This window comes from Mastigoproctus giganteus, chromosome 9 (genome assembly GCF_048544385.1).
Source record: "Mastigoproctus giganteus isolate SK-2022 chromosome 9, ASM4854438v1, whole genome shotgun sequence".
Lineage (NCBI taxonomy): Eukaryota > Metazoa > Arthropoda > Arachnida > Uropygi > Thelyphonidae > Mastigoproctus > Mastigoproctus giganteus.
The window spans coordinates 166,189,390-166,212,787 of record NC_143583.1 but is presented as its reverse complement, the minus strand read 5'-3'; the positions used below and the strand labels follow the sequence as shown (position 1 = coordinate 166,212,787).

Sequence of the window (23,398 nt, the reverse complement as noted above, 5' to 3'; positions counted from 1 at the left end):
AATTAATATCTTGAATGATATGGGACTGAATGCTCTTGATCACTGTACTCACTGGATCTGAATCACTGTGATTATTTCCTGGGGTGGAGCGATTGCTAAAGTGATCAGGAATAATTCATATATTCCCGAAAAACTGAAAGGTAAATCAAAGGTGCTGGAGGGTATCTATGAAATAACATTGGCTGTAGTAACTGTAAAATTAATCGACATAAGAAAAAGGTCATGGATACACAGGAAATGCAATTAATGGAAAATATTGAACAAACCTATGTTTTATCTTTTCAATGACATCAAACACAATGACAGCACAATACAATAGACAATTTATGCATTTTCAAAGATGTACATTGTTAGCTTTAGCATATCCATCCAACGATCATTCAACATGTAAAAACTTACCTCCAAAGGAATAGATTTTTGAAGTTTTATATTTAGTTTTTAGAAAGGTTTAACAAGCCATTCCAGATTTAATTAAAACTGAATTAAAATCTTTATACTTTCATATGTAATCTAGTTAAAAATGTATATACACTTATATATACAGGTGTACATATACACCAGGTGTTTGATAGTATGAACCAGAGCTGTAATGCTCAATACGTTCTATTGCTATCAATATTTTTAAATAGTAAGAGAAGTTTACCTTCAATATAATATGTAGAACACATCTGTATGATATTCTCCAGGCAATTAAAACAAAAAATCAAAAATCTTATATTATAGTAAAAAATAATTAAAAAATCAATTGAACACAATTTAAAATTAAATAAATTAATTAAAAGAAATTTACTGAAAAAATTGCAAAACGATTTACCTTCCTTTACAGCAGGAAGGAAAATCGCCCAGTGCAATGTTGAGTCAGTTTGGTGTGACATAAGCACTGGGAAAGCAAAAATGCGAATACGAGTGCCAGAAACAGAGGGGACTAGTAAATCAGAATGTTTTTAAAAGGAGATTTTCAACTTTCCAGATATTGACTGGAAATTGTGGGTTGGTCATTTGCACACTAGTAAGATGTTTTACCACAGCAGCACGTTAGGGAGGAAACCAGAGGAATTAATACTCTTGATCTGATTATCAGCAGTGATTATTCATGCAATAAGAATCTGCAGATAAAGGAACCACTAGGTGGCAGTGATTACAGTGTTCAGATGTGGTATTTACTTAATGATATAACTACCATCAGGTGTAGTAGCAGTAATGGAGGCATGACATGAAGAAAGCAAGCGTATGAGCTTATGTAGCACCAACCAAAAAAAAAAAAAAAAAAAAGAAAAACAATTTCACATATCTATTCCCTCTAAAAATTGATCCAGTTCCTTCTTGAATTTATTTAAGCTATCAACTTCCACAATGACAGATGGAAGTTTGTTCCAGCAATTAATCAGCCTGTGGCTAAAAGCAAACTTCTGCACATCTATTCTAGAACTGTCTTTCTTCAATTTAAATTTATGCCCCCTCAGGTTTGTAATCTAAGCAAGCAGAAGAATCCCACAAGAATTTAGCGTGCTAAACCCATTCAAGGCCTTATACACCTCAATCGCATCACCTCATAGGTGCCAAGTCTCCAGACACTGCAATTTGCAGAACTTAAGATTTTCGTGGTAAGAGGACCCCTTCATTCCTCTCACCAATCTTGTTGCTCTTCTCTGCACATGCTCATGCAACTCTACATCCTTTCTAAAATGAAGCCTCCAGACCTGTATGCAGAACTCAAGGCATGGCCTGACCATTGCCTTATACAAAGGGATAATCACCTCCTTTTCCCTACTAGCAAAATTCCTGTATATCATTAAGATTTTCGTGGTAAGAGGACCCCTTCATTCCTTTCACCAATCTTGTTGCTCTTCTCTGCACATGCTCATGCAACTCTACATCCTTTCTAAAATGAAGCCTCCAGACCTGTATGCAGAACTCAAGGCGTGGCCTGACCATTGCCTTATACAAAGGGATAATCACCTCCTTTTCCCTACTAGCAAAATTCCTGTATATCATTGACAATGGCAGCCTGTCTGCCAAAGCAGGTCATGGGGAATTGTCATTATATAATACTGCAGCCACATCATAGCGTCCAATCAAATTTGTCAGACAAGACTTTCCCTTAACAAACCCATGCTGTGTCTGAATTATTGCTGCAGTCTTGTCTAGATGATCCTGCAATGCATCTTTAATCAGTGACTCCATTATTTTACCCAGAACAGAAGTTAAACTGACTGGTCTGTAATTACTCGTGTCACCCTTCAATCCCTCTTTGTGAATTGAGGATACATTTGCACATCTCCAGTACATGGGAACTTCTCCTGATTCCAAGGAGTCTCTCATAATTACAGCTAAGGGTCTGCTCAGTTCTTTTGTCGCCTCCTTTAATATTACTGGATAGATACCTTCCACCTCAGGAGCCAATATTTATCAATGATATTGATGAAGGTATATCAGGCTTAATGTCGAAGTTTGCATATTATACAAAGGTTTGCAGGGTTGTTAATGACAGTAATGGCAGTGTGCTACTGCACACTGCAACAGGATCAAAAAAATTTTGGCAGATGGCCTGAGAAGTGGCAACTGAAGTTTAACATTGAGAAATGCAAAGTACTACATACGGGTAGCAGTAATCCCCAAGAGACGTACCAACTGTGAGGTAAGACACTCGGAAGTGGAGAATGAAAAAGATCTGGGGGTAATTGTGCAGTCAGATATGAAGTTTTCAGAGCAGTGCAGAGAGGCTGCCAAAACTGCTCATGGGGATCTTGCCAATGACATACGGGAACTTTGCTAGCAGGGATAAAGAGGAAATTATCCCTTTGTATGAGGCGGTGGTGAGGCCATACATTGAGTACTGCATACAGGTTTGAGGCCTCATTTTAGGAAATGTAGAGGTGCTGAATGAGTACAGAGAAGGGCAATGAGATTGGTGAGGAGAACAAAGGGGTGCTCTTTCCAAGAAACTTAAGTTTTGCAAATTGCAGCATCTGGAGACTAGGCTCCTGCAAGGTGATCTGATTGAGGTGTATATAAGGCTTTGAATGGTGTGCACAAGCTGAATGTTAATAGGATTCTTGCTCTTGCTCAGAGCAAGAGGGGCATAATTTCAAATTGAGGAAAGACAGTTGCAAAATTGATGTGTGGAAATATGCCTTTAGCCAGCGAGTGACTGTTTGTCGGAACAAACTTCCATCTGTCGTGGCAACTGATCACTTAAATAGATTCAAGGAAGGTCTGAACAAATGTTTGGAGTAAATGGATAGGTGAAATGGGTAGGTTTTTATTTTGCTGATGCTGTATAAGCTTGCTTTCTTGCATCATATGCCACTTCTAATGCCACTGCTAAACTAATTATATAATGTCAAAATTATTTTTTTGCATCCGGCTCCTTCGCCACTGTGTCAAACAAATTGGTTAAACAAGACCATCTTTTAACAAGTGCATGCTCTGACTACAGGACAAATGCATTCCTGATTTGATTTGATGGTCCCATATTACTTCTTTCACTAGCGACTCTATTTTCCCTGGAGTAGAAGTCAAGATTACAGTTCTGTATTAACATGTCATTCTTTGATCCTCTTTTCAAATTAGAAATATATTTGCACATCTCTAGTCTACAGTAATTTCTCCTGCATCCAAGGATACTCTCATAATTATGGCTAAAGCTTTACTGACCTCATATTCTGCCTCCCTTAACACATTGGCGATGAAGTGATACACTGGGGGTACATTACACATTTCGACTGTGGCCGTTGTTGACCACTGCTGGTACACTTGTTAATCCACTTTCTACATAACTAAAAATCTTGCAATTAATAGCGAGACACTCTATATTGGGCATACAGCTATAGCATACATACAAGTTGTTCAGTGTACCACCGTTAGTGATGCACTCATCTATAAATATGGATGTCATAAGTTAATAAAACCAGTTTATCATTGGCGTTCAATCAAAACCACGTATGTTCAATTCATAAAAAAATTGATTTTGTTCGTAATGATTTTCATTTTTGTTCCCATATTGCCCTGCAAAACCTCGGACGTAATCAACTGATCAAAATAAGAATTTGAAGACAATGCAGAAACCTCGCATGTCACTGGCTGAATATGTGACCATCAAAACCTTGTATGTTACGGATGGCGTTGTTAAGTTGCCATGAGTATTTTAAAGTGTGTGTGTGTGTTGATTGCAATTATAATTCGGTACTTCACTTTGAGTGCTTAAAAAGCAAATGTATATATTAACAACAGGTAGGAAGCCATATTTTTTCAGATAATCACATACAAAAGTACATAACCTAACTTTAATCTCTATTATTGCAAATGGTTACTGGTGTTCTCGAAGTGATATTGTTAAATGTTGTAAGAGTGTACTTATTTAATTTTAAGAACTAAAGTTAAATGTTTAGCATTCATATCTACATTATTCTGCTAATATAAAACTTAATTTATTTATTTACTTAATTAAACTTAAGGGTTGAATTTGAAAGTGTCTGCAATTCTGCCCAGACACAATAGGAGGGAGTATATGATGAGAGCCTTGTTGATCAATTCGGCCCTGGAAAGATTGTGCAAGGCTCAAGGGGGTAGAATTTTTTTCAGACTGGTCTGTACTTGTTAACAGGAGAGACTGCTTCTACAGGGATGGGATACACTTAAATACAAAAGGTGCAAGAATATTTGCTGATGATATCGAGGCAGTGTTAGGTGGGTCGGAAAACTGCTAGCATGGGGGGATAAAAGGACTAATAGATTAACAGTAGCCACTGAAAGAGGTGAAAGTGATTCTTGCACTACTTCTACTGGAATGAGCAGCAGCCTGGAAAACAACTAGAGCAGCAAAGCAACGGGCACAAAGTGGCAGGAGTGTTGTGACTCGGGGGAGAACTGAGGGGGGCGATTCTCCAACGCGTCACAGCCTAAAAAAATGTGCAACTTGTGAAATGTTTGCCGAACTCTCTGGAACGGAACATGATATAGCCATGGGGGATGTCTTTGTGTGTGCGCGATGTAAGGAAATCAGGCGACAACTCAGCGTTGTTATGGGCCTATATGAGAGTTTGAAGGACAGGGTGGATGCCCTCGAAGGAAATAAATTGAGGGGCCCATCAAGCTCTCAGCTGCCCACATCAACGCCAGAGCTTGCACTTGGTCATCGCGCAACACAGCGGCAAACCCCAAGGCAGAATGCGCTGGTCCCACAGGAACTATTAGTTGTTGGTGACTCTATTGTCAGGGAAACGGGGAACATGCTATGTAAAAAGGATAGGTGGAACAGGACCAGGGTATGTCTGCCAGGGGCAAAGGTTGATGACGTTGTAGAGCGAATATCATCTTTCAAGGGCACAAAAGGTGATATAGTTGTACACGTTGGCACTAATGATATTAAGAGTAGGAGACCGGCAGAATTACTCAACAAGTACAGGTCACTGTTGAAAAAAAAGCCGAGAATTAGGGTTGCATTTGAAAGTGTCTGCAATTCTGCCCAGACACGATAGGAGGGAGTATATGATGAGAGCCTTGTAAATCAATTCGGCCCTGGAAAGATTGTGCAAGGCTCAAGGGGTAGAATTTTTTTCAGCCTGGACTGTACTTGTTAACAGGAGAGACTGCTTCTACAGGGATGGGATACACTTAAATAGAAAGGGTGCAAGAATATTTGCTGATGCTATCGAGGCAGTGTTAGGTGGGTCGGAAAACTGCTAGCTTGGGGGGATACAAAGACTAATAGTTTAACAGTAACCGCAGGCAGAGGTGAAGGTGGTTCTTGCACAACTTCTATTAGAATAAGAAGCGACCTGGAGCGAGGGGTGTTGGGGGTTTCAGGGACGGATGACAGTCATCCTGGAATAGTTGGGTATATGGGATGTGTTAGGGTAACAAGGAATAGGCATAGGAGCATGTATGCTTGCATGTATACCAATGCTAGAAGTATAGTAAATAAATTTGATGAATTTGAAGTGTTGGTCAAGACATCAAAGGCGGATATTGTTGGGATAGCAGAGACGTGGTGTCACAAAGATATAAGGAATGCAGAACTGGAATTTGGGGAGAACAATGTGTACAGAAAGGATAGACAGGACAGAAAGGGAGGAGGTGTTATGCTGTTAATTAAGAAAAACATAAAATCAAAAGAAGTGCATCCAGTTGATATAGATGGACAGTGCACTGTTAAGTCAGTTTGGTGTGACATAAGCACTGCGAAAGCAAAAATAAGAGTAGGAGTGTGTTATAGGCCTAATGACTCGAATGAGTACAATGAACAATTGTACAGAGAAATAGAGTGAGTCAGTAAATCAGAATGTCTTATAATGGGGGATTTTAACTTCCCAGATATTGACTGGAACTTGTGGGTTGGTCACTCACACACTAGTCAGACTTTTGTGGATTTATTGGATGATTGTTTTCTGCAGCAGCATGTTCGAGAGGCAACCAGAGAAAGTAATACTCTTGATCTGGTTATCAGCAGTGATCATTCGTGTATTAAGAATTTGCAGATAAAGGAACCACTAGGTGGTTGATTTGATTTTTTTGATTGATTTGGTAGTTATTGGCGCATCGGCTTCTGTGGCCATATTGCACCTCCCAAGGTTTTTGCAGTACTTTGATCCAAGCCCGAGGCGGGAATCGAACCCGCGACCTTTGGGTTGCCGGGCAGGTACTTTACCCACTCGGCTAGCCCGGTCGGCTCCACTAGGTGGCAGTGATCACAGTGTGCTGAAGTGGGATTTACTCAAAGAGGTAACTACCGTCAGGGGTAAAGGAAAGGGTTTTTGCTTCCGTAAAGGGGAGTACAGTGGTCTCAGACAGTTTTTAAATTCTGTACAGTGGGATCAACTGACGATGTTACAAACAGTAAATTCTAAGTGGGAAGCATTCAAGGAATTAATCGTGGAAGCTACTAGACTTTTCATACCGATGAAGAAATATTGTTCAAGGTTTAGGCCTAAATGGTTATCAAATGAACTAATGAGACTCGTGTCAGAGAAGAAAAATGCATGGGATGCATATAAATTATCAGGCGATGCAGAAGCCTGTAGCAGATATAAGCTAGTCTGTAATCAGGTCACAAAGGAGGTTCGGCAGGCAAAGGCGGATTACGAGAAATCTTTGGCAAAAGATGCTAAGAAAAACAGCAAGGATTTCTTTACTTATATAAACTCTAAAAGGAAGGGGATGAATATGATTGGTCCACTTGACATCGATGGTTCGACTGTTGATGATCCTGCTCAGATAGCAAACAAACTGAATGAGTATTTTGCATCTACATTCACACGTGAGGAATTATAACAGTTTGAAAATGGAAGAAGGTTATCAAATTGTAGCAGTGTGCTTAATGATTTTGTAATAACTGAGAGCAAAGTGGAGGAGAAATTGTTGAAGTTAAACATAAGAAAGGCACCTGGGGTGGATGGGATCTATCCAGTTATATTAAAGGAGGCGGCAAAGCAACTAAGCAAACCCTTAGCCATAATTATGAGAGCATCCTTGGATTCAGGGGAGGTTCCCACGGACTGGAGGTGTGCAAATGTATCCCCAATTCACAAAGGAGGTTCGAAGGGTGACACGAGTAATTACAGACCAGTTAGTTTAACTTCTGTTCCGGGTAAAATAATGGAGTGGCTGGTTAAAGATGCATTGCAGGATCATCTAGACAAGACTGCAGCAATAATTCAGACACAGCATGGGTTTGTTAAGGGAAAGTCTTGTCTGACAAATTTGATTGGTTATTATGATGTGGTCACAAAGGAACTGGATGCAAAAAATAATTTTGATATCATATACTTGGATTTCAGGAAAGCTTTTGACACTGTTGCGCATGGAAGACTACTGTACAAATTGGAGCAGAATGGTATTAAGGGTAAGTTGCTACAATGGATAAAAGGATGGTTAAGTGGGAGAAGACAGAGGGTGGTAATCAATGGGTGCTGCTCTTCGTGGACTAATGTTATTAGTGGAGTCCCACAGGGTTCGGTGTTGGGTCCACTGTTGTTTTGTATATTTATCAATGATATTGATGAAGGTATATCAGGCTTAATGTCAAAGTTTGCAGATGACACGAAGGTTGGCAGGGTTGTTAATGACAGTAATGGCAGTGTGCTACTGCAACAGGATCTAGAAAATTTGGGCAGATTAGCTGAGATGTGACAACTGAAGTTTAACATTGAAAAATGCAAAGTACTGCATATGGGTAGAAGTAACCCCAGAGAAACGTACCAACTGTGTGGTACTACACTTAAGGTGGTAGAAAATGAAAAAGACCTGGGAGTAATTGTGCAGTCAGATATGAAGTTTTCTGAGCAATGTAGACAGGCTGCTAGGGCAGGTCATGGGGTTTTGTCAATGATATATAGGAATTTTGCTAGCAGGGAAAAGGAGGTGATTGTCCCTCTGTATAAGGCAATGGTCAGGCCACGCCTTGAGTACTGCGTACAGGTCTGGAGGCCTCATTTTAGGAAGGATGTAGATTTGCTTGAGCGTGTACAGAGAAGAGCAACACGATTGGTGAGGGGAATGAAGGGATCCTCTTACCAAGAGAGGCTTAAGTTCTGCAAATTGCAGTGGCTGGAGACTAGGCACCTGCGCGGTGATCTGATTGAGGTCTATAAGGCCTTGAATGGGTTGAGCACGCTGAATTCTGATGGGATCCTCCCACTTGTTCAGAATACGAACCTACGGGGACATAAGTTCAAATTAAGAAAGGATAGATGTAGAATAGATGTGCGGAAATTTGCCTTTAGCCAGCGGGTGGTTAATTGCTGGAACAAACTTCCATCTGTCGTTGTGGAAGTTGATAGGTTAAATAAATTTAAGGAGGAACTGGACAGGCATTTGGAGGGTATGGTGTGATTTTTTTTTTTTTTTTTTTGGCTGATGCTGCATAAGCTCCTACACTTGCTTTCTTGCATCAAGTGCTACTACTACTACTACTACTACTACAAGATGTAGGGTATTTCAGTGACTGCTGGGAGTCATTGCAGTACAAGCAAACACATGGGTTGTGTTAGGTTGTTGTTGTTGTTTGGTTTTTAGGAGCATTAGCAACTAAGGCCATATTGCTCCGGAATATGCGGTGGTCATTCCCTGACCTTTCCGCATCCTCCATATTTGGTGGTGACGGGCTCGAACCCCGGTCTAATCAAGAAGCGTGTGGTACGCACTGCTGCTCCTTCCCACCTGGCTTCGGAGACGCCAGGTTGTGTTAGGGTAGCTAGGAACAGGTGCAGGTATACTTGCATGTACACCAATGCTAGGAGTTTGGTAAATAAATTTGATGAATTTGAGGTATTGCTCAAAACATCAAAGGCAGATATTGTTGGGATATCAGAGACGTGGTGTCACACAGATATATGGAATGCAGAACTGGAATTTGGGGAGTACAATGTGTACGGAAAGGATAGACAGGACAGGAAGGGAGGAGAGGTTATGCTATTAGTTAAGAAACATATAAAATCCAAGGAAGTGAAGCCAGTCGACATCACTGGATAGTGCAGTGTCGAGTCAGGCTGGTGTGACATAAGCATTAGGAGATAAAAATTGAGAGAAGGAGTGTGCTATAGGCCTAATGACTCTGATGAGTATAATAAGAAACTGTACAGGGAAATAGAGTGGGCCAGTAAATCCGAGAGTCTTATAATGGGGATTTTAATTTCCCAGATATTGACGGGAATTTGTGGGTTGTTCACTCACACACGAGCAAGGCTTTTATGGATTTATTGGATGATTGTTTTCTACATCAGAATGTTCGGGAGGCAACTATAGGGAGTAATACTCTTGATCTGATTATCAGTAGTGATTCTTCACGCATTAAGAGTCTGCAGATAAAGGAACTACTAGGTGGCAGTGATCACAGTGTGCTGAAGTGGGATTTACTCAAAGAGGTAACTACCATCAGGGATAAAGGGAAGGGTTTTTTCTTTCGTATGCCGATGGGATTCTTCCTCTTGCTCAGAATAATCACCTGAGAGGGCATAAATTCAGATTGAGGAAAGACAGATGCAGGATAGATATGCGGAAATTTTCCTTTAGCGAGCGGGTAGTTGGTTGATGGAACAGACTTGCATTCCTTGTTGTGGAAGTTGATAGCCTAAATAAATTTAAGGCTCAGCTGGACAAGTATTTCAAATGAACAGATGGGTGAAATGAAAGTGGGGTTTTTTTTGGCTGATTCTGCATAAGCTCGCTTTCTTGACTTTGCTTTCTTTGTTACTTTGCGTCAACATACGAGATTTTGATTCTTTCTTTGTGCATGTTTTCAGATCACAAAAAATGGCTACCAGGTGCAAGATGATGGTGGAAATGGTGCTTGCCGGGGAAAGAAATACTATGAATCCAACAAATTTGGTCAGCCATAAAGAACTAGCTGAAACTGGTTGTTAAGGCAATGGAATAGGCTCAGATTTTTCATTATTTTCAGACTTGTCTGAATACTGCCCTAGTTTCTTGGGCTCTAGCTGCTTAAGTATGAATGAAGAAGGAAACCAAAATGGAAGAAACAAAAAAAAAAAAAAAAAAAAAACAACATCACACACACATCGACAATGATCTTTATCTGTATCAAGTGATCTTCTGAGTACTTCTACATCAGAACCTTAAGAATACTGTACTATTTATTCTATGATATAAGAAGAACACATTAGCAAAATGAATGGACAAAAAAAAAGAAAGAAAGCATAAAGGTCTTGCAGATCCTGAATCCTGGCAAAGAAGTAAACAAAAGAAAGCCCGCAGGTTTGGAGAAAGCTATTTAGGAGTAAAAAAAGGGCTTGCAGTCAGGAAAATATTCTCAAAGTGTGCCTAAGATGAAAGAAAAATAGGTGACAGAAGCAATTGTAAGTGCAGTGAAAAAAAAGCAAGAAATTTCATTCCTACGAATTCTCTGATGAAAAGAGACTTGCACTGTTCAATAGTTTTTGAAAGAACATGGATTGGAACCAGCGAAAAGTGTACATAGCTTCACTTGTCAAAAGCAGTGCCCTTGGTACTAGAAGAAAAAGTTATCGTGAGCAAGTGTCATCTCGTAAATGTAATGTTTTTCAATACCATCTCGAGAAGAATAACGTCGAACTATTACGAGTTTGCAAGCTAATGTTCCTGGCTATTTTTGTAGGAGAATTTTCAGTTCAGGACTGGGTGTTGAAAAGTATGAATGGAACACCAACTGCTCCTTGTGACAAGGCAAAAGAAACTAATAAGAAGAGAGATGCTGACAATGAATGAAAACATTACTTGATAGATTCCTGACTGAAGTTGGAATCTCATGACTCCAAAATTGGAGTCTCATTACTGCCATGCAGATATGACCAAACTATACTTGAAACCTACATGGGAATCCAAACGCCATCTTTTCAAAGAATACTAAAAAATACTAATAAACTGTTTTTTGCTCTCCTGAAAAGTAGTCATTTTCAACATGAGGTTTTAATAGAATGCCAACGATACAAAAAAAATGAAAAAATATTTTTTATTTTCGAAAAAAAATAAATTCTAAATAATAAGGCCAAAGCTAATCGATATAATAAAAACCTTAGTTGTCAGCTCAAAACTAATAGATATTACTTATGTTTTTCACTCAAACACTGTTGTCACAGTCAGCTTTCCTGGACAATCTTCATTAAATGTACAAATTGAGTATGGTAATACTACTCTACTTCTTGGCCTCTTCCTTGCAAGTGGTCAGGTTTATTCAATTTCAGCATTATCTTCAGCCTCTATATTTTCATTTTCACTATCCAATAAACCTCTTATTTTTTGTTGAAGCTGTAGCATATCCAATTTCTTGGTGTTTTCACCGAAGTTATTATATATTACCCAAGTATTCATGGCATATGTGCCAAGAGCTATTTCAAAGAAAACTTTTTTGTACCATTTGATATTTTTTCTAAGGGTGGTATAATAAGATGACATTTGGTCTGAGACATCGACCCTCTTTTCAGTTTTGTTGTAAGATATAACAGCTGGAGATTTCAAACCCAGGGGCTCACATCTGGTGAGTATGGGCTTGGCACACCCAGGGTCCTGAGCTGGATATCATCATTCTTCTCTTTCTTGGTGATTCCCTTCTACTTCTAACTCTCTCTCTCTCTCTCTCTCTCTCTCTCTCTCTCTCTCTCTTGGGAATTTTTTTTGGCTGGTGCAGCATAAGCCTCAGGCTTCCTTGCACCATATGGCTAATAATAATAAAATAATAATATGTTGTGCCTGAATGCGATGAAGCAACCTGATCAGAGGAATCTCTTTGAAGTAAAGAAATAATTTCTCTTGCCCTTGAACTCATTTTGACTTCTTTTCAATTAGATATCTAAAAAAAGAACATATTATGTCGCATATTGTGGAGTTTTTTCAGAGGCGACCGGTGGTGCATGATGGCCCAATAAAAAATCATTGGAGCCATCATGTGCCACCAGTGGTACATTCAAAAAATTGGGTCAAAGGTCAAAAATAACCAAAAATATAGTTTATAAACATTTATAATTCATAAAAATTCTGCTTTCATAAAAAAAACTCAATCAAAAAATTTTTCAGCCACACACTAAGTTTTCAGCATTCTGTCAATGTATTAATATAATTGGACAGATCTCATCTACCTGAGATTCCTTTTTTACATTTAGTTTCAACAATTTCTCTTCCATTTTCCTCTCAGTTATCACAAAATCAATAAGCTCTTTGTTAGAATTTTTCACTTCTGGAATCCCCTCCTTAAAAATTCTTCTTTTGTGAATTTAGACAAAGATACCTATAAGAGTTTTTCAGCAACTTGAGCAGGTTCATCAACAGTTAATCCCTTCACATCTAGTGGACCAATGTGATTTAACCCTATTTCTTCTACTGTTTACATAACTAAAAAAGTATTTTCTGTTTATTTTTGCATTCTTCACCAGAGAATTTACATCATCTACCATAGCTTGCTAACCTCCTTCGTGGTTTTCTTGCAGGCTAGTTTAAATCTGCTATGTAATTTTTCCTCTTTGTTTTAAGCAGGAAGGCATTGCCTGTGGTTCTTTCTGTTACATGCAGCTGATCACTTTCATCATGTGTTTTGTCAATAACCTCTTCTTTGCTTATTATCAATTTCAGTATTTTTATAATGCATCCTTATTATAACTGTATCTTTTGTAATTTAACTTAGGTAGCTCTGTTTTGCTTCAGTATTAAATGCCTTCATTCGTACATATTCCAAAAGGCCTAATGACAGTGTCAAAATGATGTTACGTGTTTGTATTGCGGTGTTTACTTAGCTTTCATGTACCTGTTTAATAAATTTATGAGGGAGTGCTGATAATTTATTACCCACTTTCTACTTTTTTTTTGACAAATGGGTGTGAAATTATGAAAGAGCATGTGTTTTACATTAAACAGTCCATTTACAGGTTTATGAAACCTATAAATGGACTGTTTAATATATAACAACAAAAGACAAAAGGATTTCAACCCAAAATGTCACTTCTAACACAACTGAAACTTAGGCATTTGGCCTGATATGCCTCCATTAATATCATTAATAAATACTGAAAAGAGCAATGCAACCAGCAAGGCATCCTGGGAGACACCAGTGATAACATTTCTCAAATAAGTGCAGTGCAGAGTAGTAATTAAATGCCTGTTTCTACAGTGGAAAGCAATGAAAGAAATTCATGTTGACATGCTGGCAACGTTGGAGGGCAGTGTCCATGCTACTCAACCATCAAGAGCTGGGTTTCAAAATTAAAATGAGTTTTTCTGATGCTGATGATAATACCAAAAAGGCAGAAAGACCAGTTTCTGTGACACTGCCTGAAAATGTTGATGCTATTCACACAATGATATTGTATGATAGATAAATTTCTGCTAAATGGATAGCTGAAACTCTTGGCATGTTCATTTTGGACTGGCAGAAAATTTCTGCCTAAATGTCTAAATGCTGATCAAAAATGACACCATGTTCTGTCTTCAACTGCCATTCTTCACCATTTTGAACAAGGTGGCTGAATTTTTTTTTTTTTTTTTTTAATGCAAATTGTGACTCAGGTAATATGTTGTTTCATTATGAAACATTTCATCCATATGGAAAGAATAAAATGAAAATGAAAAAAAAATTTAAGAGCAAAATCATTATGGAAAGCGTAAAATGAGACCAAAGAACACTTGAAGGAGTGGTGGAACAGTGTACCCCCCCACAAAGAAGTCTGCTGGGGAAGTCATGGCTTATTTCTTTTGGAACAAGAATAAGATCTTTTTTTACTGACTACTTAGAAATAATAAAATGATAACTGCTAAGCACAATTTATCACTTTTGGACAAACAAACAGGAAATGAATTCACAATTCACAAAGGAGGATCAAAGGCTGACACAAGTAATTATAGACTTGTGAGTTTAACTTCTGTTCCAGGAAAATTAATGGAGGCACTGGTTAAAGAAGCACTGCAGGATCATCTAGACAAGACTTCAGTTATAGCTCGGACACAGCATGGTTTTGTTAAAGGAAAGCCTTGCCTGACCAATTTGATTGGATACTATGATGCAGTCACAAAAGAACTGGATGCAGGGAATAACTTTGATATTAAATACTTGGATCTTGGAAAGGCTTTTGATACTTTTGCACATGGAAGACTGCTGCACAAATTGAAGTAGTGTGGCATTGGAGGCAAATTGCTGCTATGGATAAAGGGGTGGTTGAGGAGGGAGAAGACAGAGAGTGGTAATCAATGGACACTGCTCATCATGGACTAATGTTATTGGTGGAGTCCCCCAGGGTTCAGTGTTGGGTCCATTATTTTTTCTGTATTTATAAATAGTATTGATGATTGTATATCAAGCTTAATGTCCAAATTTGCAGATGATACAAAGGTTAGTAGGGTTGTTAAGCCTTGAATGGTTTGACCATGCTCAATGCCGATGGGATTCTTCCGCTTGCTCAGAATAATCATCTCAGAGGGCATAAATTCAGATTGAGGAAAGACGGATGTAGGATAGATGTGCAGAAATTTGCCTTTAGCCAGCGGGTAGTTGGTTGGTTATTGGAACAGACTTCCATCCCTTGTTGTGAAAGTTGATAGCCTAAATAAATTTAAGGCTCAGCTGGACAGGTATTTCGAACGAACGGAGGGGTGAAGTGGAAGTGTTTTTTTTTTTTTCTTCTTTTTTTTGGCTGATGCTGTATAAGCTTGCTTTCTTGCATCATATGCCTCTACTAATGCTAATGAAGGCCAAATGTGGTGGAAAGTTCACCTTAGGAGTGCTGTTTTGCAGGATAATGTGCTGTCACACACAGAATATCAAACTCATGCCAAATTGGCTGAATTTGGCTCCCAGCTTCTTCATCCCCCCCCCCACACACACTCTACATCTTGCACTCTCAGACTACCACCCCTTCCCAAATCTCAAAAAATCATTTAAAGAGTATCAAATTTGCATCAAATGATTACACTGTACAAGCAACAGAAGCTTGGGGAGTAGTCTTTACTTTTCTATTTGAGATGTTTACTAATGCTAGAACATCACTGTAGAAAGTGTGTTGAGCTAAAAGGCAAATATGTTGAATAAACTTTCAATTACATGCCAAGAACTTATCAGCAGCCCCTCATACTTAACAATTGCAAAAAGTGTCTTTCCTTGAAATCAATATTAATAAAAATAAAATAAAATTTTATTAATATTAATAAAATAAAATTTTGAGGCAGAATGCCTCAAACTATGAAAAAATTCAACCTATAACACTGTTTAGTGCAAATGCATTATTACTGCATGTTGGGTTTAAAAACAAAACCAAAGTTTGTTCTTTAAGCATCATCTGTGAAATCCTTCACAAGTTGCCTTTCTCTTATACTTAAAAGTATAAGAGGAAGGCAACTTCCCCATTACAGAAGTCTGCTGATTATCAGTTGAGTGATACCACCAGATGGCACTATTTCAAAGCTGTTTGGCCTCCCACTGGCAACTTGGCAAAATTTAAAACTTGGATGCAATTAATTCATGCAATATGAGAAATGCCAAAATGTGTGCTTCTTAAACTAATAAAATTTTAGGACAGAAAGCGTTAAACTATCACATCGTTTAGTACAAATGATAACATAAGTACACAGATGAATTTTACAGCAAACTGAACAATTGTACATTAATCATTATTATGATAACATCTCATATCATGAAATCCTTCAAAATATGACGTTATAATGAAATAGCTTTGAAATGGTGCTGTCTGGGCGGTGACAGTGGTGGTACAAAGCTGAGAATAAGTAATAGCAGTATTTCTATAATGGGGAGTTGTTATTTATTTGAAGTATAAAAGGAATTTCAATTTAAGAAATTGAAACTTCTTAGGTAAGAAGTTTCAATTTCTTAAACTGGTTCTAATTTAATTTTGCAGGCAACTCAAATAATTTCACCACATAAGGTGTTATAATAATGATGCATATCTTAAAATTAAACTATGCAGTAATAATGCATTTGCACTAAACAATTTTAAAATCAAAATAATTCCACAACTACTCGAATTATGTGTGCACGCGCGTGCGCATGTGTGTGCCTGCGTGCATGTGCATGCACGCAGGCACACACATGCAAGAAATTATAGCATCTTAGCAAGAAATTAAAAATCTATAACTTAAAATATTAGATAAAAATCTGAATGGAAAATGCTGTCTTTTGTCTGAAATATTTAAATATATTTCCCAAAATATATTTACCAAAATATTAAATATAAATATATTTCCCAAAATTACACATAGAAAAATTACTACAATTAAACTAACCTTGAAGGATTGGATGAATGTCCATAATAGTATTCGAATTGTATAACCTTGTCTGAGCAATTTTATCAAACGTGCTGCCCGAAAGAGACGAAGGAATCCAACATTGAAGAAATTTACCTGCCATTATTAAGAATATTCAGTGTGAATTTATTTCCATAATATTTTAATAAATAACTGTGGAAAAGAACCAAGATATTTTAATGATTGAAAACTATCAAATAAAATACTCTCTCAGCTCAATTTCTAATACTAAAAATACAGAACACAATTTCTTTCTGTGATATTTTTTAAAACATTATTACAGTTAAAAAAATCTCTACATAAATATGTATTTACAAATTACAATCATGCCATTACTGTATATTTCTTACAGCATTTAGGCCATAACTGTTCATGTCTGACCAGTTAAAATCTATAAAAAGAAGTCTGTATCAGCAGTTTAATAGTATGTATTAAATACTGGAAATATTCTAGTTACCACAGAAAAAATACATGTAAATATGACATTTTTCTATGGCGTGTGTTTTAAATAGCACCAGCAGTAATGTAATTTTTCTTGAATATGTTTTTGGAAATGCACATCTCTTATTAATTTTAACCACTATTAATGTAACTCTGCACATGCTATCACAATTTCATTGTTTACAATTATGGAGGCAAATTTATATGAGTGGCACAGTGCTTGAAGAAATGGAAAATCATTAGCATAATGTAACTGAACGTGCCTTTCTGTTTTCAATTTAGCATAACCTGTAATTCAGATAAAACAAGTATTTTTTTGTAATTTTCTTATTGACAAAGCAGACTTTAACCATATATTTTAGCTACAGCAAATAGGTACAAGGTCTTTCTTTTTTAAGGCCCCACCTTAAAAGTACATGGTATTTTCAGCTAAAATTATTTCTTTACCAGTCTCAAAGTGGATGCAATGCTCAAAAGATAACTGCTTACATAGCTTACACTTTAATTCCAATGTTGGAAAGGCAGTATATGAGTAATGGCTAACTTCTCCAGGAGTTTACAAATTTACACAAGAATATATATAATTTCTAAAATTGATTCTAATTTAATTCTGCGGGAGTTGAGAGGAGAGCAATGACTGCACATTTTGTCCAATCATTCTTGGAGAAAAATGTCTGAAAAGACAAATCCCCTCTATCCCTCCCCTTTGCCCACATGTTCCAATTTAGGTGGTAATAAAAATAAGAATTTCAAAGCCTTAACAAAGGTCAAGGTAACAAAGGTAACCTTTACTTTTGTAACAAAATTTTGACAAAAGTTACCTTTGTTACAAGGTTACAAAATACTAATAGATATTAGTATTTTGTTGGTGGACTAACAAAATACTAATATCTATTAGTATCACAACTGTATTTGTTTGCAGCTGGTATGTATTTACTATCTTATTACACAATATCATTAGATGATAAATAGATAATTATTTAAACATATTTATTATTTAAAATTTTTAATTATAAAAACATCTTATTACATAATTTAATTTCAAACACTGGTTACTATGAAAAGGCAGTCATATGGCCTGGAGAATATTTTTTTTGTTATTTGTAAATAAATATGTCCAAATAGTTTTTCTTTAATTTATTTCTAACCAATAAAATCCATAATCATTTTACATCAATGAATAACAATTTGAGGCTATAGGGGCAATTATTTCACTTGTCAGGGAGACAGGAAATATATTGTGCGAAAAGGATAGGTGGAATAGGACCAAGGTATGTCTGCCAGGGACAAAAGTTGATGACGTTGCAGAGCAGATATCATCTTTTAAGGGCACAAAGGGTGATACTGTTGTACACATTGGCACTAATGACATTAAGAGTAGGAGATCTACAGACTTACTTAACTAGATAGTATGAATCAATATGTTCAACGTTGATAATAATATTATCAGACTTACTTAACAAGTATTAAAAGACTTACTTAACAAGTAAGTTGAGTTGGCTGCCAGGTGTCATTTGGTGAAGATGTAGACTTCTGTAGCTGCTGCAAGCTGATAAGTTTTCATTGAAATTTTATAGAATTTTTGATTAGTTAGCGAATTAATTTGTGTTTCACAAATAGATTAGTGCCATTCGTTAGCTTATTTTTTAAAATTTAGCTAGTAATTTTGTAAGCACTACTCCTACCATTATCGTGGAGAGTTTTTGGCAGGAATATTAAAGTGTAACCTGTAGATCAGAAGAATAGTAAGGTTTAAATTGTGACAGATAAGTATTTTGCAGTTTAATCACCTTTTCTGCATATATCTGTCGTATTTTTTGAAAAATACGACGGATATATGCTAATATACAAAGGGTACAAAGGGTAATATTGAATGTAGGAAAGTTTTGCAATACAGCTTTGTTTATTTAATTTTTTCAAAGTAATTTCCTCTACATTCAATACACCTCTCCATCCTCCGAAACCAATCTTTAAACCAGTTCTGCCAAGTTTCACTAGGGAGTAAAGCACACTCGTTGTCCCAAGCCCGTAGAAGGTCCTCATCACTGGAAAACTGCCTCCCTTTTAGCTTCATTTTCACATGCGGGAACAGTGGAAAGTCGCAGGGAGCAAGGTCTGGACTGTAGGGAGGGTGCTCGAGAAGTTTCAGTCCTGTCGTGGTCAAATATTCGGTGCAGGCTTTGGCGCGGTGAGCTGGAGCATTATCATGATGGAGGTACCAGGTGTCCATTCTTGACTTTGGCCGCAGTTTCTTCATAGATCCAATGACTTTAGGCAGGCATTGTTCAGTATACCACTTAGCTGTGACTGTCTTCTGCGTGTCCAAAATGACACGTTCCACAATTCCACTCGATTTGAAAAATACAGCTATCATTTTCTTCTTTACAGATCGGGATTTTCTGACAATTACGGGTGTGTCGTCATCATCAAAGACCCAAACTTTGTTTTGAGCCTTGGTCGGCAGATCGTAATAGTACAGCCAAGTCTCGTCACCTGTCACGATGTTGTTCACATACCGAGATTGTCCCTTATCAAACTTTTTTAACATCTCCCGGCACCAAGTCACACGTCGTGTCATCTGCTCTTCAGTCAGTTGATGCGGCACCCAGAGAGAACAAAGTTTCTTCACGTGCAAATGATCTTGCAGAATCGAACGAATTGCTGGTGCATTTAGGCCCAAAGTATCCTCTATCTATTGGTAGGTCACTCGCCTGTTTTCGTCAAGCATTTTCCTCACAGCAGTAACGTTTTCCTCTGTAACTGACGTTCGTGGCCTTCCCGGCCTCTCAGAATCCTCCAGAGTGAAATTTCCCCTTTGGAATTCTCTATACCACCTGAATATCGTTGTATGATGTGGACAATCATCATCTAGTGCAAGAGTCATTTCTTCTAAGCACTGGTCTATGGTTAAACCACGCACGAAATTATACTGCAAAACTGTCCTTATCTCATTTCGTGACCACGATGCCATCGCAAGCACTTTACACTCTCACTACTAATGAATAACTGAGCCCATCGACTTGGCACGGCGGCTACTATGCACGTATGAACATGTCTCAACATGCAGCAACAAGCAGCTTCCTGTGATTCATTGTTGCGTCATATTGCAAAACTTTCCTAGTACCCTTTGTATATACTATATCAAAACAGATATATACTAATCAAAAAATATCTATTGTATTTTTTGATTAGTTAATGTATTGATCTGTGTTTTACAAATAGAATTAATAGGCTTAGTAACATTTGTTAGCATATTTTTTATTATTTGTTAGCATAATTTTTGTTAGCAAAGTCACTAGCAAATTTAGCTAGTGACTTTATAAGTTACAACTTGCTACTCTTACTGCTTATCATATTGGTGTTTTGGCTGGAATATCGTAGTGTAATCATTAGCATGGAAGAATAGTAGGGTTTTAATTGTAATAAATATGAATTTTGAAGGTTTTAAATGTTTTTGGGCATATATCTTTTGTATTTAGGTAAGGAGATAACTAATTTAACATTGTGATCATTACAGTACAGCTTAACTTGATAACGTATATCTCGAATTTGATAGCTAAGGTATAACATAAAACTATATAGGGGAATATGTATTTCTGCAGTATTTTATAGTCAAGTATAGAATATTAAATTAATCAATTAAATTTATTAACTTTATTAATTTAAATCATATTTAAATGGAAGTAATGTCCAAGACTAGAGAATCAAAGGAACATGCACAAAGTAGTAGGAGAGCTCTTGCTCGGGAAGAACTGAAGGGGGTGATTGTTTGTTCGATGTAAGCAGTGTGAAGAAGTTAGGCGCCAACTTAGCGTTGTTATGGGCTTTTATGAGAGCTTGAAGGATAGGGTAGATGCTCTTAAAGGACTTAAATTGGGGGACCCATCAAGCTGTTAGCTGCCCACATCAATGCCAGAGCTTGCACTTCATCATCACAACACAGCGGCAGGGCTGCTGCAACCCTATCTGCTGCCAGTAAGTGAAATCAAATTTGCTGCCCCAAATTTTTTTCCGATTAAAAAATAAAATAAGGCTTAAATAATTATTATTAATTTATTGAAAAAGAAAAGAATTAACCATATCTCACATATACAGGGTGAGTCATGAAAAAGTAGCCCACAGCTGAGTCACAAAAAACTAGGCTGCTGCTCTACGCTTGGAAGAACCAGCAGCCAATCAACACGCGACTAGCCACCTGCACAAACAAATCTTCCCCTCATAGATTAATAGCATGCGTCACCCGTCAAGGTCAATCTCATTGGAAGACAGTGTTTTGCTGGACATAATACAGTTTGTGTCTCATGTATGATTTTGTGTGTTTGTAAGGTTTTTTCTGCATCATGCCTTATTCAGTTCCAGAAAGAGTTGCAATTGTTGAGGCATATGCATGTACGGGTTTCCTTAAATGTGCATATGCACATTTAAGGAAACAAGAAAAATGTTTGAGAAACAGTTCCCCACTGCTGAGATACCAGCAAAACACTGTATACAGCAACTGACGAAGAAGTGGCATGAAGGAGGAAGTGTCCTCAATGCAAAAAAAGAACAGAGCCCCATCTTTTCGTACGGCAACTGTAGTGCACAATATTCATGAGAGGATGAAATTAAACCCCAGGAAGAGTATCCGGAAATTAGCCCAGCAAGTCAGTGTAAGTCAGAAAATATGTGTATACGTACTGCACTCTCTAAATTTGAAGCCGTTTCATGTAACGTGCATGCAAGAATTAAAAGAGACAGATAAAGCGAAACGTGTAAATTATTGCAGGTGGCTCCTCAACAGCATCATTGACGGAACGCTTGATCCAACTCAATATTTTATGTCAGATGGTTTCATTATCTGGACACATCAATTCTCAAAACACAAGACACTGGGCAACTGAAAATCCACCCCAACTCCACAAAGAACCGCTTCATGACGAAATAATCGGAGTATGGTGTGCCATATCAGCACAGCAGATCGTAGAGCCCACCTTCTTTGAGACAACTGTTAACACAGACGTTTACTTTGCAATATTTGAAAGCTTTTACGCACAATTAACTCTTGAAGAGTGGGAGTACACCACAAGCCCATTGATAACCACTCTGTCTTCTCTCACTCAAACATCCCTTTATTCACAGCAATAACTTGCCCTTAATGCCATATTGCTCCAGTTTATACAGCAGTCTTTTGTTTACAACAGTATCAAAAGTCTTTCTAAGGACCAAATATACGATATCAAAATAATTTTTTGCATGCAGTTCCTTGGTTGTTGAATCACAGTATCCAATTAGATTAGGTAGACAAGCCTACCACTTAACAAATCCATGCTGTGACAGCAGTATAATTACATTCCTATCTAGATGGTCCTCCAATACTTCTTTAACCAGGGACTCCATTATTTTCTCCTGGAACAGACGTTAAGCTAACAGATCTTAAATTACTCATGTGACCTTGTCATTCCCCCCTTGTGAATTGGCGATGCATTTGCACATCTCCAGTCCATAGGAACTTCTCCTGAATCCAAGGATCCTCTCATAATTGCCATGGGGGATGTCTTTGTGTGTGCACGATGCAAGGAGTGTATCGAAATCAGGCAACAACTCAGCGTTCTTATGGGCCTATATGAGAGCTTAAAGGACAGGGTGGATGCCCTCGAAGGAACTAAATTGAGGGGCCCATCAAGCTCTCAGCTGCCCACATCAACGGCAGAGCTTGCACTTGGTCATCGTGAAACACAGCGGCAACCCCCAAGGCAGAATGCGCTGGTCCCAAAGGAACTAGTAGTTGTTGGTGACTCTATTGTCAGGGAAACGGGGAACATGCTTTGTAAAAAGGATAGGTGGAACAGGACCAGGGTATGTCTGCCGGGGGCAAAGGTTGATGACGTTCTAGAGCAGATATCATCTTTTAAGGGCACAAAAGGTGATATAGTTGTACACGTGGGCACTAACGATATCAAGAGTAGGAGACCGGCAGAATTGCTTAACAAGTACAGGTCACTGTTGAAAAAAAGCCGTGAAATAGGGTTGAATTTGAAAGTGTCTGCAATTCTGCCCAGACACGATAGGAGGGAGTATATGATGAGAGCCTTGTCAATCAATTCGGCCCTGGAAAGATTGTGCAAGGCTCAAGGGGTAGAATTTTTTTCAGCCTGGACTGTACTTGTTAACAGGAGGGATTGCTTCTACAGGGATGGGATACACTTAAATAGAAAGGGTGCAAGAATATTTGCTGATGCTATCG

The 23,398-nt window shown here is 37.8% G+C and overlaps 1 protein-coding gene across 1 annotated transcript in view; it reads right to left on the bottom strand.

Annotated features, from left to right (window-relative positions):
* Positions 1 to 23,398, bottom strand: part of LOC150080869 (voltage-dependent calcium channel type A subunit alpha-1-like) — a 1,489,217-nt gene that overhangs the window by 377,533 nt on the left and 1,088,286 nt on the right. The window contains exon 32 of the mRNA XM_090381686.1: positions 16,714 to 16,830. Coding sequence (XP_090237812.1) covers positions 16,714 to 16,830 — 117 coding nt within the window. The remainder of the gene's footprint in view (positions 1 to 16,713; positions 16,831 to 23,398) is intronic.